The following is a 13,859-nucleotide window of genomic DNA, read 5'->3' on the forward strand; positions in this document are numbered from 1 at the left end:
TAGTGTATGTGAACAGAGCCATGTTTGTTGTAGAACTAAGCTGAAAGCAGTGTGTCTATTAACACTTTAAAAGTTTCAAAGGTTAAGAGTAATGATTAATTCCATATTTTTATGTTTGCAGAACATTAGTTTGTCTTTCTGACTTCCCCTGCATGTCTGTGCTCTCGGCTCCTGATCCATCTTTTCTATAGAAGGTGTAAATCCTGTGTTGATGCATGAAGGAACAACCTTTGGTTTGGACCAGTGTTTTTCTGCCTCTGCGCCAGCGACAGTCAGTGCCTTGACGGAATTTCCTCAAATTTGGTACAAATATTCACCTATACTCAATGATGAACTGATTCGATTTTGGTGCCTGTAAAGGTCAAGGTCACAATGGCCTCATGTTACTGTGTTTCAGTTGTTAAAGGTAAAAGTTACAGTGACCTTTATATGAAAACAAGTATGTAGAAATATATGTACACAGAAGCTGCACTGGTTGGTTGAGGCATTCAACCGCAGTGCAGTAATTCTAGTTTCTTTGACTATTTGTCTTTCTTTAACATTTCTTTTAAATGTTTCTTGATTTCTCAGATTAATTCATGAATATTAATGAAAAGAATCAGGCATGTTTAGGGGACTGATATGTTTGAGTGTGTACAATTTGATGCAGATCCAAATAAAAGTGTGGATCCAGTGGATATAACTAGTTTTTAATGGCCTTGGTGGGGGTATGTGTATGAATGAGGCCATTCTAGTCAAAATATTACATAGCTGTGTTTATATGCATTCTTTCAAGCAAGGAGATGCTTCAGGCATTGGGTTTTTTATGGTGAAGAAAAGGTCACTACCTAGAAATCAGGTTTTATTAGATGTGCAACAGGTGGAATAATTTTTCAGTTCTTTAATATCAGAAATACTTTAAAAAAGAATGATGTGTTGTTCGGTCTATGTAGTGTATTATATGATATATGTTATAAAGAAGACAGCTGCTGCCTTGTACTGCTGTTATTTGAATTCAAAGAGCCCATCAAAGGAAGGTGACATTTGAAAAGATGGATCACATGCACAAATCATGAATCAGAATAAAGTGCTCGATTTAGCCACGTCTCCTCTTCAGTGCGTCCAACAGCACTCGCAGTGGAGTGGACATCCATTCCATAAACCTGAGTTACATAAGAGCCAATAAAACACTGATGTGACGGAACAGAGCGCGCAATGGCGCGTAGCGGGATACCTGCGCTGATGTGAGGTGAGAGGACAGTTGTCAGGGGACGTTTGGCCACTTAAGCATCGCACACCCAGAAACATGCCCTCAGTCTAATGCACACCTGCTCGACAAAGTCCCAGCAGCTGTCACAATGTGGCACCAAACCCATCAGTCAAGTTCATGTAGCTGCACGCTCATCACGGCTCCCATGTCATCTCTCCCATCACCTCGCCTCAGCAGGCCGTTAATGGATGGAGACGTGCACGAGGCGGCCAAGTCCAGTGATTCAGAGTTGTGAGATGCAGGCGTGATTGCACCTAAAGCTGAAATTGTGTTTTCACATTATAATATTTCTTCACATAACTCCTGATTTCATAAACTAGTGTTTGCAGCTCAGAATGATGTGTAGGCAAGAAGATTCTTTTGGAAACAGTACCTGTGGTGTTTCAGATTCATTCCTTGCAAGATGTTTAACTGTGCATTCACGTGTTGTCGGAATAATTTAGGTAATTTTCGTTAACGCCACCTCAAGCCGGAACAGCAACTTCGGAAAGAAAGGCGAATATTTTGGTGCACAAGTTTTTGGCGTCATCAGTTAAAAACCAATCAACACAATTTTACAATCAGGTCAAAATAGTAGATAATGTGATCCTGTCAAATGTTTGTAGCCAATACTTTGTAACAACACAGACGTTGTTTTTATGATTAATTAATTAATATTGATTTTAAATGATTTGTATGCCTTACACACTTAATACTTTTTCTTTGCTCTTTGTTTTCATGCAAATATTGTAAAAAGGTGTGTTTGTGTTATCTTAACACATAAATATACAACACATTTTGTTTATAGCGTCCATGTTTTTTCAAAATTGCGACTTCGTAAAACAAACGCACTGAAAACAATGACACTCCGAGGAGCGTGTGAATGCACAGTAATTCTAATTGGGATCTATGTAAAGACAGTTTAATATACGTCTTGAAGTAGGTGAGGAATAGTTTGGAGTTTCAAGCCTCCTTGGTTCATTCTGGTAGTTCCCTTACTTGTTTTGTTGAACACAAAATTTCTGTTTCTACTCAAATCTGTATTGGGCCAAAACGGTTTTGTCTTCAAAATCTATTTTATCTTCTTCTGTCAAACATTTCGGTTGTTGCACTGAGGTGGTTCAGTTCAGACCCTGCCTCTTGCTTTGTTGTGGATTTTTACAAACTTGCAAATGGGAAGCCAGTGAAGGATTACAACTTTGGCCTTTACAACAATGACTCCTGCTGGTAGGTCTGGTCTCTTGTACAGAGGATGGGATTGTGAAGTTCTTGTTGGCAGTTGTGACTGGGAAGGAATTTTTGGCCTTTTGGTTTTACTTTTACTAAAAGATATTTGACAGTTTAAAGAACATTTAGTTTTGACGTTGCAAAGTAAATATGTTGCAGAAGTGATGCGTGTGTGAAATGTTGGTATTTTGAGCTTCATTCAGACGTGTTTTCACCTCCGCTGCATACAATCTTTGCCTGCTGCAGTAACACAGGTGGAAAACAGGCTGGAGCAGGTCTCTTACCCTGAAGACACAGCTGCCGTTAGACCCATGTTTCCCTTTATAAAGCAGTTGACTTTGTTGATGTCTGGGTCACAAAGCTCGGCCACTAACGCCCCCCTGGAGGCTTCGCAGAGTATATTATTGAAAGCCTTGGAGCTGTGCGTAGAGCCCACCATTGTGATGGCAGCCATTATAAAACCCCACGCTTCAGCTGGGGCTGGCGGATCTATTACGCATCAGGTCTCTGACATTGTTAGGACTGCACCCACCGAGACTCGGCGGGCGTCTAATGGCTTCTCGCTGATTGTGCGTCCCCCAGGGTTCCTGCTCCTGAGGGTAATGCCCACTGCTGCTGTTTATCAAGAGGCAAGAGCAGAAGAAATCTTTTGTCCCCAAATGTTGAACATCTGCACGTACGGGCTGCAGCTGCAAAGATGCATCCAGGCTATAAAGTGTTTTATGCTGTGTTATAGTTTTACAATATGATTTTGGCATTTGTTTTTTTCTATTAGGAATAAATGTCCTTTTTATTAACTGTAGAGGTGTAAAATAACCGTTGTCTATTAGAGTTGAACTCATCAGTGTTTTTAAACTGTGAATGTCTTCAGCTGAACTTCTTTCTCTTTGCTGTTGAGATCGTTAAAGAAAAATATTTTTTATTATGATCTAGATATTCTCTTTAATCTCCAACCGTCAATACCTCGGTTAAAGCGCTGACCAAGCACTTCAACACAGCTCTGTTTATTTGCTCTGTTTATTCATTGTTATTGTGAACGTCAGGTTGTGCTGGACCTCGACAGGAGAACCTCATGCTCACGCACAGTGTGGGGCCGTCACTTCTAACCATAAATCAAAATGGGCCAAATTTGAAATGACATGCAATCCCTTCGAATGAGCTTGAAAGCGTGCACATCCTTGCACGCCATCTCATCTGTGGTGGCATTTTTACAATGTTGTGTTAAGCGGAGGGTGCTGAACAGTAGGTGGATGGACGAGGTTGTTGTCTCAAGGTTGCTCGTGAGTCTTTGTTGTTCGAATTTACTTTGCCATTTACCCAGAATACTTTGGTGTTATTGGCCACTCAGGATGGCTTTGCTTGCTGCTTTCCATTTTTGTAACATGTTATTAGTAGCTGCAGAGGTCGGTGTTTCAGACTATAGGTCAACCTGAGAGGGACGTTTCAGAGCGCCCTCTGCAGGGTCACAAGGCAAACTACCTCAAACGGTCTGTTTAAATTAATCGACTGTATTGAATAGAACACTGCTTGACATGAATCCACTCAGTCTTCCATAGATGTGAACTTGTGATGGGTTTTTGAATGTATCAATATTTAATTATTCCTAAAAAATCGAATGAGATTATGTCGGGTTTTAGTTTGTATATTCATAAACTTAGAGATGAAGCTGAATGGGAAGCAAAAGGGTCATTAAAGGAGCTCATTGCTGTTATATCAGACCTGCATGTCAATTTGAAGCAAAGAAAACTGCACAGTGGGTGTAATGTTGGTGAAAGTCCAAACGAGCGGGTTTAATCTCACTGCACCTTAATATTGAATATCTGTTCCAAACTGGTTTTGATCTTGAATCTAGTTTCTTTAATCCGTACAAAGAGTGTGTTCATTTATTTGTCACATCACTAATAAACACTCGTATCGCTGCTCTGCAGATATGGAGTTTATCTTCTCATGTCTTTTCATTAGTCACAGAAGAATTCACATTATATGTATTTCCTAGATATCCTCGAGTGTACTTTCCCTTGTTATTGAAGCTTGTAGATATCTTTGCTGAGGCATACACACATAAACCACATGGGAAGATGCGTGATAAAGCTCAAACATATTTCATCCTGCATCAATACGATATTGAGCCAAACAGCTTTTACGCTGCAAGCGGTGAACTCCACTGTGCCTCTTTATCTCAGCTGCCTTTTAGCTTTATGACAGGTGAAGCCGACCGGGACTTCCTGTTGTCACTGGAAACCATTTATCAAGGCATATAAATTACACAGCAAATTCACTGCAGGCACCAGTGGAGCTATAATTTTTGTGTTTGACAGGAAGAGCGATGGTAGAAGGCAACATTTTTTCTGTTAGTTGTACTTGACACCGTTTTCTTCTGATTGCACTGTTGGATCAGTGTCAACGTCTGAGTTGTTTTTAGCATTAGTTTACTGTTAAATCTGACTGATTTTATTACATTCTGCACTAATGTTTAAGCTCTTATAATCGTTTTACAGATTTTGAACAGGAACTAGAGTTTGTGGTGGAGGAATGGAAGCCCTTTTTTTAAATTTTGAATACGCTACTTTTAAAAATAAATTCAAGCAAATATATAAAGAATTACTTCCATGTGGTTGTCCACCAGTGCAGTTTCATTTTAACATACATTTCATTTTTGACCACTGAGATCTAATCAGTCCAATTGTCAAAATTTGGAGAAATTCCTATAACGCAGACTTGAGATATCATGTTTAGTGAAGCCTCTGTTGACCACACAAACCGAATCACTTACAATGTGAGTCTGAATGGACATATTTGACCTCTGACCTCCAAATTCTAACCAATTCATCCCCAATTTCAAGTGAATGTTTGCACCAGATTAAATTAAATTCCGTTTTCCTTATATAGCAAGTGCACAAGAATATGAGGTCACTGTGACTTTGACATTAGAGCCCTGAAACCTTATCATTTCATCTTTGAGTCCAAATGTTTGTTGATACCAAATTTGAAGAGATTCCCTGAAGGGGTGTGGTTGAAAAGTAAATTTTGCCGCTCAGAGTTCATCACTGTAGCGTACAGTCTGTATGTATCTTCTGTTGTAAATAAAGTTGGTTTAGAAAACACCAAATGTAAGAGGAGTTTGATTTTCTTCTCCTTTCCTAATTCCTTATGGCTTCTCCTTTACATCTTTCCTTGACCTTGTGGGGTTTTCCATCGGGGTCAGGAAAGGAGAATTCCCTCAAGGCGTTCCGGAGATATTATGTTCACAAGATTTGGAGGGACAATAAGAAAACATGATGTCTCCGACCACTGACTGGCGCCGGGGCAGAGACATAAAAATAACTTGTGTTTATTAAACCAGGATTTTTGCTGAAGAACTTAACATTACTTTGGGTCAGTAAACTCTCCAGAATGTTGTAACAATGCATAATGGAAACGGAGCTCTGCTCACAGGTTACAGCAGCATGAATCAAATAACTCTATGGATTAATTAAAAGTGCAATAAGTTAGTGTGTTAATGCCCCGCAGCACAAAATGACTATGATGTATCTCATAATTTATCTCTGGGGCCGATCGGCTAATTATACATAATTAGCCTCTGGGGCAATTCCGTGGGATACGCAGTGTTCCAGTGTTACTGCCGATGTCTGCTGTGTGTATTTGAATGACTCTAATTAACATATGAGCCTCAAGAGTTGCTCAGCCAGCTTTGATTAAGGTTATAATGACGAGAGCCTTATTGTTTCGTTCTTCATTATATTTTAATTAAGGTCATCATGACAAACAAATGTTTCAAAGAAAAGAGCTGCTCTCCTAGAAATACTATGCATTTTTAAAAATAAATAATGTCAACTCCATTCCATACTATGTTTATATCATATTTCCGATTCAGTGCTATATTATGTTTTTATCAAATTTTCAACACAGTACTAAACCATGACGTTTACATCATATTTTCAATGCAGTATTATGCTATGATGTTTTTTTCACACTATACTCTAGTAAGATGTTTATTTCTTTATTTTGAATGCCATTATGTACCATGAAATATTCCTCGGTTTGTTGTCCAAATATAACAATATATAATAAGAAGTAATTTCAAATACAATAAAGATGTCAAAGTATATATATTAGATGGCATCCAAAATAACACAAAGGAGGAATTTTTAACATTTACTTCTTTCAGATTGCAGTGATTTTTACTTTAAATTGTTCAAAATCATACATTATTATGGTTAAATTTCACACAAATATGCAATGAGACACATTCATGAATCAAACTTTATTCATAAGCATCCAAGATCACATACAAAAGTCAGTGCAGCATCGAATCAAAAATATGATGATAAAAATGTAATAAAAAAGTCGTAGGTTAGTATGTCATCCAGAATATGATTTTAAAAAGTCATAGGTTAGTATGTCGTCCAAAATGTGATAGAAAAAGTCATAGGTTAGTATGTCGTCCAGAAACACCTAAAAAAGTCATGGGTTAGTATGTCGTCCAAAATATGATAAAAAGGTCATAGGTTAGTATGTCGTCCAAAATATGATTAAAAAAAAGGCATAGGTTAGTATGTCGTCCAGAATATGGTAAAAAAAAAAGTCATAGGTTAGTATGTCGTCCACAAACCCCGTAATAAAGTCATAGGTTAGTATGTCGTCCAGAAACACCTAAAAAAGTCATAGGTTAGTATGTCGTCCAAAATATGATAAAAAAGTCATAGGTTAGTATGTCGTCCAAAATATGATTAAAAAAAAGTCATAGGTTAGTATGTCGTCCAGAATATGGTAAAAAAAAAAGTCATAGGTTAGTATGTCGTCCAGAAACCCCTTAATAAAGTCATAGGTTAGTATGTCGTCCAAAGTATGATTAAAAAAAGTCATAGGTTACTATGTCGTCCAGAAACACCTAAAAAAGTCATAGGTTAGTATGTCGTCCAGAAACACCTAAAAAGTCATAGGTTAATATGTCGTCTAAAATATGATAAAAAAGTCAAAGGTTAGTATGTCGTCCAAAATGTGATAAAAAAAAAGTCACAGGTTAGTATGTCATCCAAAATATTATTTAAAAAAAGTCATAGGTTAGTATGTCGTCCAAAATATGATTGAAAAGTCATAGGTTACTATGTCGTCCAGAAACCCCTAAAAAAGTCATAGGTTAGTATGTCGTCCAAAACATGATCAAGAAGTCATAGGTTAGTATGTCGTCCATAATATGATAAGAAAAAGTCATAGGTTAGTATGTCATCCAAAAACCTTTAAAAAAGTCATAGGTTAGTATGTCGTCCAAAATGTGATGAAAAAGTCATAGGTTAGTATGTCGTCCAGAAACACCTAAAAAAGTCATAGGTTAGTATGTCGTCCAAAATATGATAAAAAAGTCATAGTAACTATGTCGTCCAAAATATGATAAAAAAGTCATAGGTTAGTATGTCGTCCAAAATGTGATGAAAAAGTCATAGGTTAGTATGTCGTCCAAAATATGATAAAAAAGTCATAGGTTAGTATGTCGTCCAGAAACCCCTAAAAAAGTCATAGGTTAGTATGTCATCCAAAAACCTTTAAAAAAGTCATAGGTTAGTATGTCGTCCAAAATGTGATGAAAAAGTCATAGGTTAGTATGTCGTCCAGAAACACCTAAAAAAGTCATAGGTTAGTATGTCGTCCAAAATGTGATAAAAAAGTCATAGGTTAGTATGTCGTCCAAAATATGATTAAAAAGTCATAGGTTAGTATGTCGTCCAAAATATGATTAAAAAGTCATAGGTTAGTATGTCGTCCAAAATATGATAAAAAAGTCATAGGTTACTATGTCGTCCAAAATGTGATAAAAAAGTCATAGGTTAGTATGTCGTCCAGAAACCCCTAAAAAAGTCATAAGTTAGTATGTCATTCAAAATCAAATAAGATGATTTTTTTTCACATTATACATCTTTGTGAACTCCATCAATACATTTTTAACCATGACTTCAAAATTCATACATTAATTATGGTAAAATTTCACACAAATATGCAATGAGACACATTCATGAATCAAACTTTATTCATAAGCATCCAAGATCACATACAAAAGTCAGTGCAGCATCGAATCAAAGATATGATGATAAAAATGTAATAAAAAAGTCATAGGTTAGTATGTCGTCCAGAATATGGTAAAAAAAAGTCATAGGTTAGTATGTCGTCCAAAATGTGATAAAAAAGTCATAGGTTAGTATGTCGTCCAGAAACCCCTAAAAAAGTCATAGGTTAGTATGTCGTTCAGAAACACCTAAAAAAGTCATAGGTTAGTATGTCATCCATAATATGATAAAAAAAACTCATAGGTTAGTATGTCATCCAGAAACCCCTAAAAAAGTCATAGGTTAGTATGTCGTCCAAAATGTGATGAAAAAGTCATAGGTTAGTATGTCGTCCAAAATGTGATAAAAAAGTCATAGGTTAGTATGTCGTCCAAAATATGATTAAAAAGTCATAGGTTAGTATGTCGTCCAAAATGTGATGGAAATGTCATAGGTCAGTATGTCGTCCAAAACACGATAAAGAAGTCATAGGTTAGTATGTCGTCCAAAATATGATAAAAAAGTCATAGGTTAGTATGTCGTCCAGAAACCCCTGAAAAAGTCATAGGTTAGTATGTCGTCCAAAATATGATAAAAAAGTCATAGGTTAGTATGTCGTCCAGAAACCCCTAAAAAAGTCATAGGTTAGTATGTCGTCCAAAATGTGATGAAAATGTCATAGGTTAGTATATCGTCCAAAACATGATAAAGAAGTCATAGGTTAGTATGTCGTCCAAAATATGATAAAAAAGTCATAGGTTAGTGTGTCGTCCAGAAACCCCTGAAAAAGTCATAGGTTAGTATGTCGTCCAAAATATGATAAAAAAGTCATAGGTTAGTATGTCGTCCAAAATGTGATAAAAAAGTCATAGGTTAGTATGTCGTCCAGAAACCCCTAAAAAAGTCATAGGTTAGTATGTCGTCCAGAAACCCCTAAAAAAGTCATAGGTTAGTATGTCGTTCAGAAACACCTAAAAAAGTCATAGGTTAGTATGTCGTCCAAAAACCTTTAAAAAAGTCATAGGTTAGTATGTCGTCCAAAATGTGATGAAAAAGTCATAGGTTAGTATGTCGTCCAGAAACACCTAAAAAAGTCATAGGTTAGTATGTCGTCCAAAATATGATAAAAAAGTCATAGGTTAGTATGTCGTCCAAAATGTGATGAAAAAGTCATAGGTTAGTATGTCGTCCAAAATATGATAAAAAAGTCATAGGTTAGTATGTCGTCCAGAAACCCCTAAAAAAGTCATAGGTTAGTATGTCATCCAAAAACCTTTAAAAAAGTCATAGGTTAGTATGTCGTCCAAAATGTGATGAAAAAGTCATAGGTTAGTATGTCGTCCAGAAACACCTAAAAAAGTCATAGGTTAGTATGTCGTCCAAAATATGATAAAAAAGTCATAGGTTAGTATGTCGTCCAAAATGTGATAAAAAAGTCATAGGTTAGTATGTCGTCCAAAATATGATTAAAAAGTCATAGGTTAGTATGTCGTCCAAAATATGATTAAAAAGTCATAGGTTAGTATGTCGTCCAAAATATGATAAAAAAGTCATAGGTTAGTATGTCGTCCAGAAACCCCTAAAAAAGTCATAAGTTAGTATGTCATTCAAAATCAAATAAGATGATTTTTTTTCACATTATACATCTTTGTGAACTCCATCAATACATTTTTAACCATGACTTCAAAATTCATACATTAATTATGGTAAAATTTCACACAAATATGCAATGAGACACATTCATGAATCAAACTTTATTCATAAGCATCCAAGATCACATACAAAAGTCAGTGCAGCATCGAATCAAAGATATGATGATAAAAATGTAATAAAAAAGTCACAGGTTAGTATGTCGTCCAGAATATGGTAAAAAAAAAAAGTCATAGGTTAGTATGTCGTCCAAAATGTGATAAAAAAGTCATAGGTTAGTATGTCGTCCAGAAACCCCTAAAAAAGTCATAGGTTAGTATGTCGTTCAGAAACACCTAAAAAAGTCATAGGTTAGTATGTCATCCATAATATGATAAAAAAAACTCATAGGTTAGTATGTCATCCAGAAACCCCTAAAAAAGTCATAGGTTAGTATGTCGTCCAAAATGTGATGAAAAAGTCATAGGTTAGTATGTCGTCCAAAATGTGATAAAAAAGTCATAGGTTAGTATGTCGTCCAAAATATGATTAAAAAGTCATAGGTTAGTATGTCGTCCAAAATGTGATGGAAATGTCATAGGTCAGTATGTCGTCCAAAACACGATAAAGAAGTCATAGGTTAGTATGTCGTCCAGAAACCCCTGAAAAAGTCATAGGTTAGTATGTCGTCCAAAATATGATAAAAAAGTCATAGGTTAGTATGTCGTCCAGAAACCCCTAAAAAAGTCATAGGTTAGTATGTCGTCCAAAATGTGATGAAAATGTCATAGGTTAGTATATCGTCCAAAACATGATAAAGAAGTCATAGGTTAGTATGTCGTCCAAAATATGATAAAAAAGTAATAGGTTAGTGTGTCGTCCAGAAACCCCTGAAAAAGTCATAGGTTAGTATGTCGTCCAAAATATGATAAAAAAGTCATAGGTTAGTATGTCGTCCAAAATGTGATAAAAAAGTCATAGGTTAGTATGTCGTCCAGAAACCCCTAAAAAAGTCATAGGTTAGTATGTCGTCCAGAAACCCCTAAAAAAGTCATAGGTTAGTATGTCGTTCAGAAACACCTAAAAAAGTCATAGGTTAGTATGTCGTCCAAAATGTGATAAAAAAGTCATAGGTTAGTATGTCGTCCAGAAACCCCTAAAAAAGTCATAGGTTAGTATGTCGTCCAGAAACCCCTAAAAAAGTCATAGGTTAGTATGTCGTCCATTATATGATAAGAAAAAGTCATAGGTTAGTATGTCATCCAGAAACCTTTAAAAAAGTCATAGGTTAGTATGTCGTCCAAAATGTGATGAAAAAGTCATAGGTTAGTATGTCGTCCAAAAACCTTTAAAAAAGTCATAGGTTAGTATGTCGTCCAAAATGTGATGAAAAAGTCATAGGTTAGTATGTCGTACAGAAACCCCTAAAAAAGTCATAGGTTAGTATGTCGTCCAAAATATGATAAAAAAGTCATAGGTTAGTATGTCGTCCAGAAACCCCTGAAAAAGTCATAGGTTAGTATGTCGTCCAAAATATGATAAAAAAGTCATAGGTTAGTATGTCATCCATAATATGATAAGAAAAAGTCATAGGTTAGTATGTCGTCCAAAATGTGATGAAAATGTCATAGGTTAGTATGTCGTCCAGAAACCCCTAAAAAAGTCATAGGTTAGTATGTCGTCCAAAATGTGATAAAAAAGTCATAGGTTAGTATGTCGTCCAGAAACCCCTAAAAAAGTCATAGGTTAGTATGTCGTCCAGAAACCCCTAAAAAAGTCATAGGTTAGTATGTCGTTCAGAAACACCTAAAAAAGTCATAGGTTAGTATGTCGTCCAAAATGTGATAAAAAAGTCATAGGTTAGTATGTCATCCATAATATGATAAGAAAAAGTCATAGGTTAGTATGTCATCCAGAAACCCCTAAAAAAGTCATAGGTTAGTATGTCGTCCAAAATGTGATGAAAATGTCATAGGTTAGTATATCGTCCAAAACATGATAAAGAAGTCATAGGTTAGTATGTCGTCCAAAATGTGATAAAAAAGTCATAGGTTAGTATGTCGTCCAAAATATGATAAAAAAGTCATAAGTTAGTATGTCGTCCAGAAACACCTAAAAAAGTCATAGGTTAGTATGTCGTCCAAAATATGATTAAAAAGTCAAAGGTTAGTATGTCGTCTAAAAACTGATAAAAAAAAGTCAAAGGTTAGTATGTCGTCTAAAAACTGATAAAAAAAAGTCATAGGTTAGTATGTCATTCAAAATCAAATAAGAAAATGATTTTTTTTCACATTATACATCTTTGTGAACTCCATCAATAAATTTTTAACCATGACTTCAAAATTCATACATTAATTATGGTAAAATTTCACACAAATATGCAATGAGACACTTTCATGGATCAAACTTTATTCATAAGCATCCAAGATCACATACAAAAGTCAGTGCAGCATCGAATCAAAGATATGATGACAAAAATGTAATAAAAAAGTCGTAGGTTAGTATGTCGTCCAAAATATGATTGAAAAGTCATAGGTTAGTATGTCGTCCAAAATATGATAAAAAAAAGTCATAGGTTAGTATGTCGTCCAAAATATGATAAAAAAGTCATAGGTTAGTATGTCGTCCAGAAACCCCTAAAAAAGTCATAGGTTAGTATGTCGTCCAAAATATGATAAAAAAGTCATAGGTTAGTATGTCGTCCAAAATGTGATGAAAAAGTCATAGGTTAGTATGTCGTCCAGAAACACCTAAAAAAGTCATAGGTTAGTATGTCGTCCAAAATGTGATAAAAAAGTCATAGGTTAGTATGTCGTCCAAAATATGATTAAAAAGTCATAGGTTAGTATGTCGTCCAAAATATGATTAAAAAGTCATAGGTTAGTATGTCGTCCAAAATATGATAAAAAAGTCATAGGTTACTATGTCGTCCAAAATGTGATAAAAAAGTCATAGGTTAGTATGTAGTCCAGAAACCCCTAAAAAAGTCATAAGTTAGTATGTCATTCAAAATCAAATAAGATGATTTTTTTTCACATTATACATCTTTGTGAACTCCATCAATACATTTTTAACCATGACTTCAAAATTCATACATTAATTATGGTAAAATTTCACACAAATATGCAATGAGACACATTCATGAATCAAACTTTATTCATAAGCATCCAAGATCACATACAAAAGTCAGTGCAGCATCGAATCAAAGATATGATGATAAAAATGTAATAAAAAAGTCACAGGTTAGTATGTCGTCCAGAATATGGTAAAAAAAAAAAGTCATAGGTTAGTATGTCGTCCAAAATGTGATAAAAAAGTCATAGGTTAGTATGTCGTCCAGAAACCCCTAAAAAAGTCATAGGTTAGTATGTCGTTCAGAAACACCTAAAAAAGTCATAGGTTAGTATGTCATCCATAATATGATAAAAAAAACTCATAGGTTAGTATGTCATCCAGAAACCCCTAAAAAAGTCATAGGTTAGTATGTCGTCCAAAATGTGATGAAAAAGTCATAGGTTAGTATGTCGTCCAAAATGTGATAAAAAAGTCATAGGTTAGTATGTCGTCCAAAATATGATTAAAAAGTCATAGGTTAGTATGTCGTCCAAAATGTGATGGAAATGTCATAGGTCAGTATGTCGTCCAAAACACGATAAAGAAGTCATAGGTTAGTATGTCGTCCAAAATATGATAAAAAAGTCATAGGTTAGTATGTCGTCCAGAAACCCCTGAAA

At 35.3% G+C, this 13,859-nt stretch overlaps 1 protein-coding gene across 4 annotated transcripts in view; it reads left to right on the top strand.

Annotated features, from left to right (window-relative positions):
* The window catches only part of LOC109634781 (protein Dok-7-like), a 70,134-nt gene that overhangs the window by 21,222 nt on the left and 35,053 nt on the right, over positions 1 to 13,859 (top strand). Inside the window, exon 12 of one of the 4 annotated variants that reach the window (XM_069518571.1) lies at positions 192 to 738. The exons of the other annotated variants lie outside the window; for them this stretch is intronic. Within the exon in view, the coding sequence (XP_069374672.1) occupies positions 192 to 358 (167 nt within the window). The 3' untranslated portion in view covers positions 359 to 738. Of the gene's footprint in view, positions 1 to 191; positions 739 to 13,859 lie in introns of those variants that run through there. 4 annotated transcript variants of the gene reach the window in all.

Source organism: Paralichthys olivaceus, chromosome 22, assembly GCF_024713975.1.
Source record: "Paralichthys olivaceus isolate ysfri-2021 chromosome 22, ASM2471397v2, whole genome shotgun sequence".
In the NCBI taxonomy this organism is placed as follows: Eukaryota; Metazoa; Chordata; class Actinopteri; order Pleuronectiformes; family Paralichthyidae; genus Paralichthys; species Paralichthys olivaceus.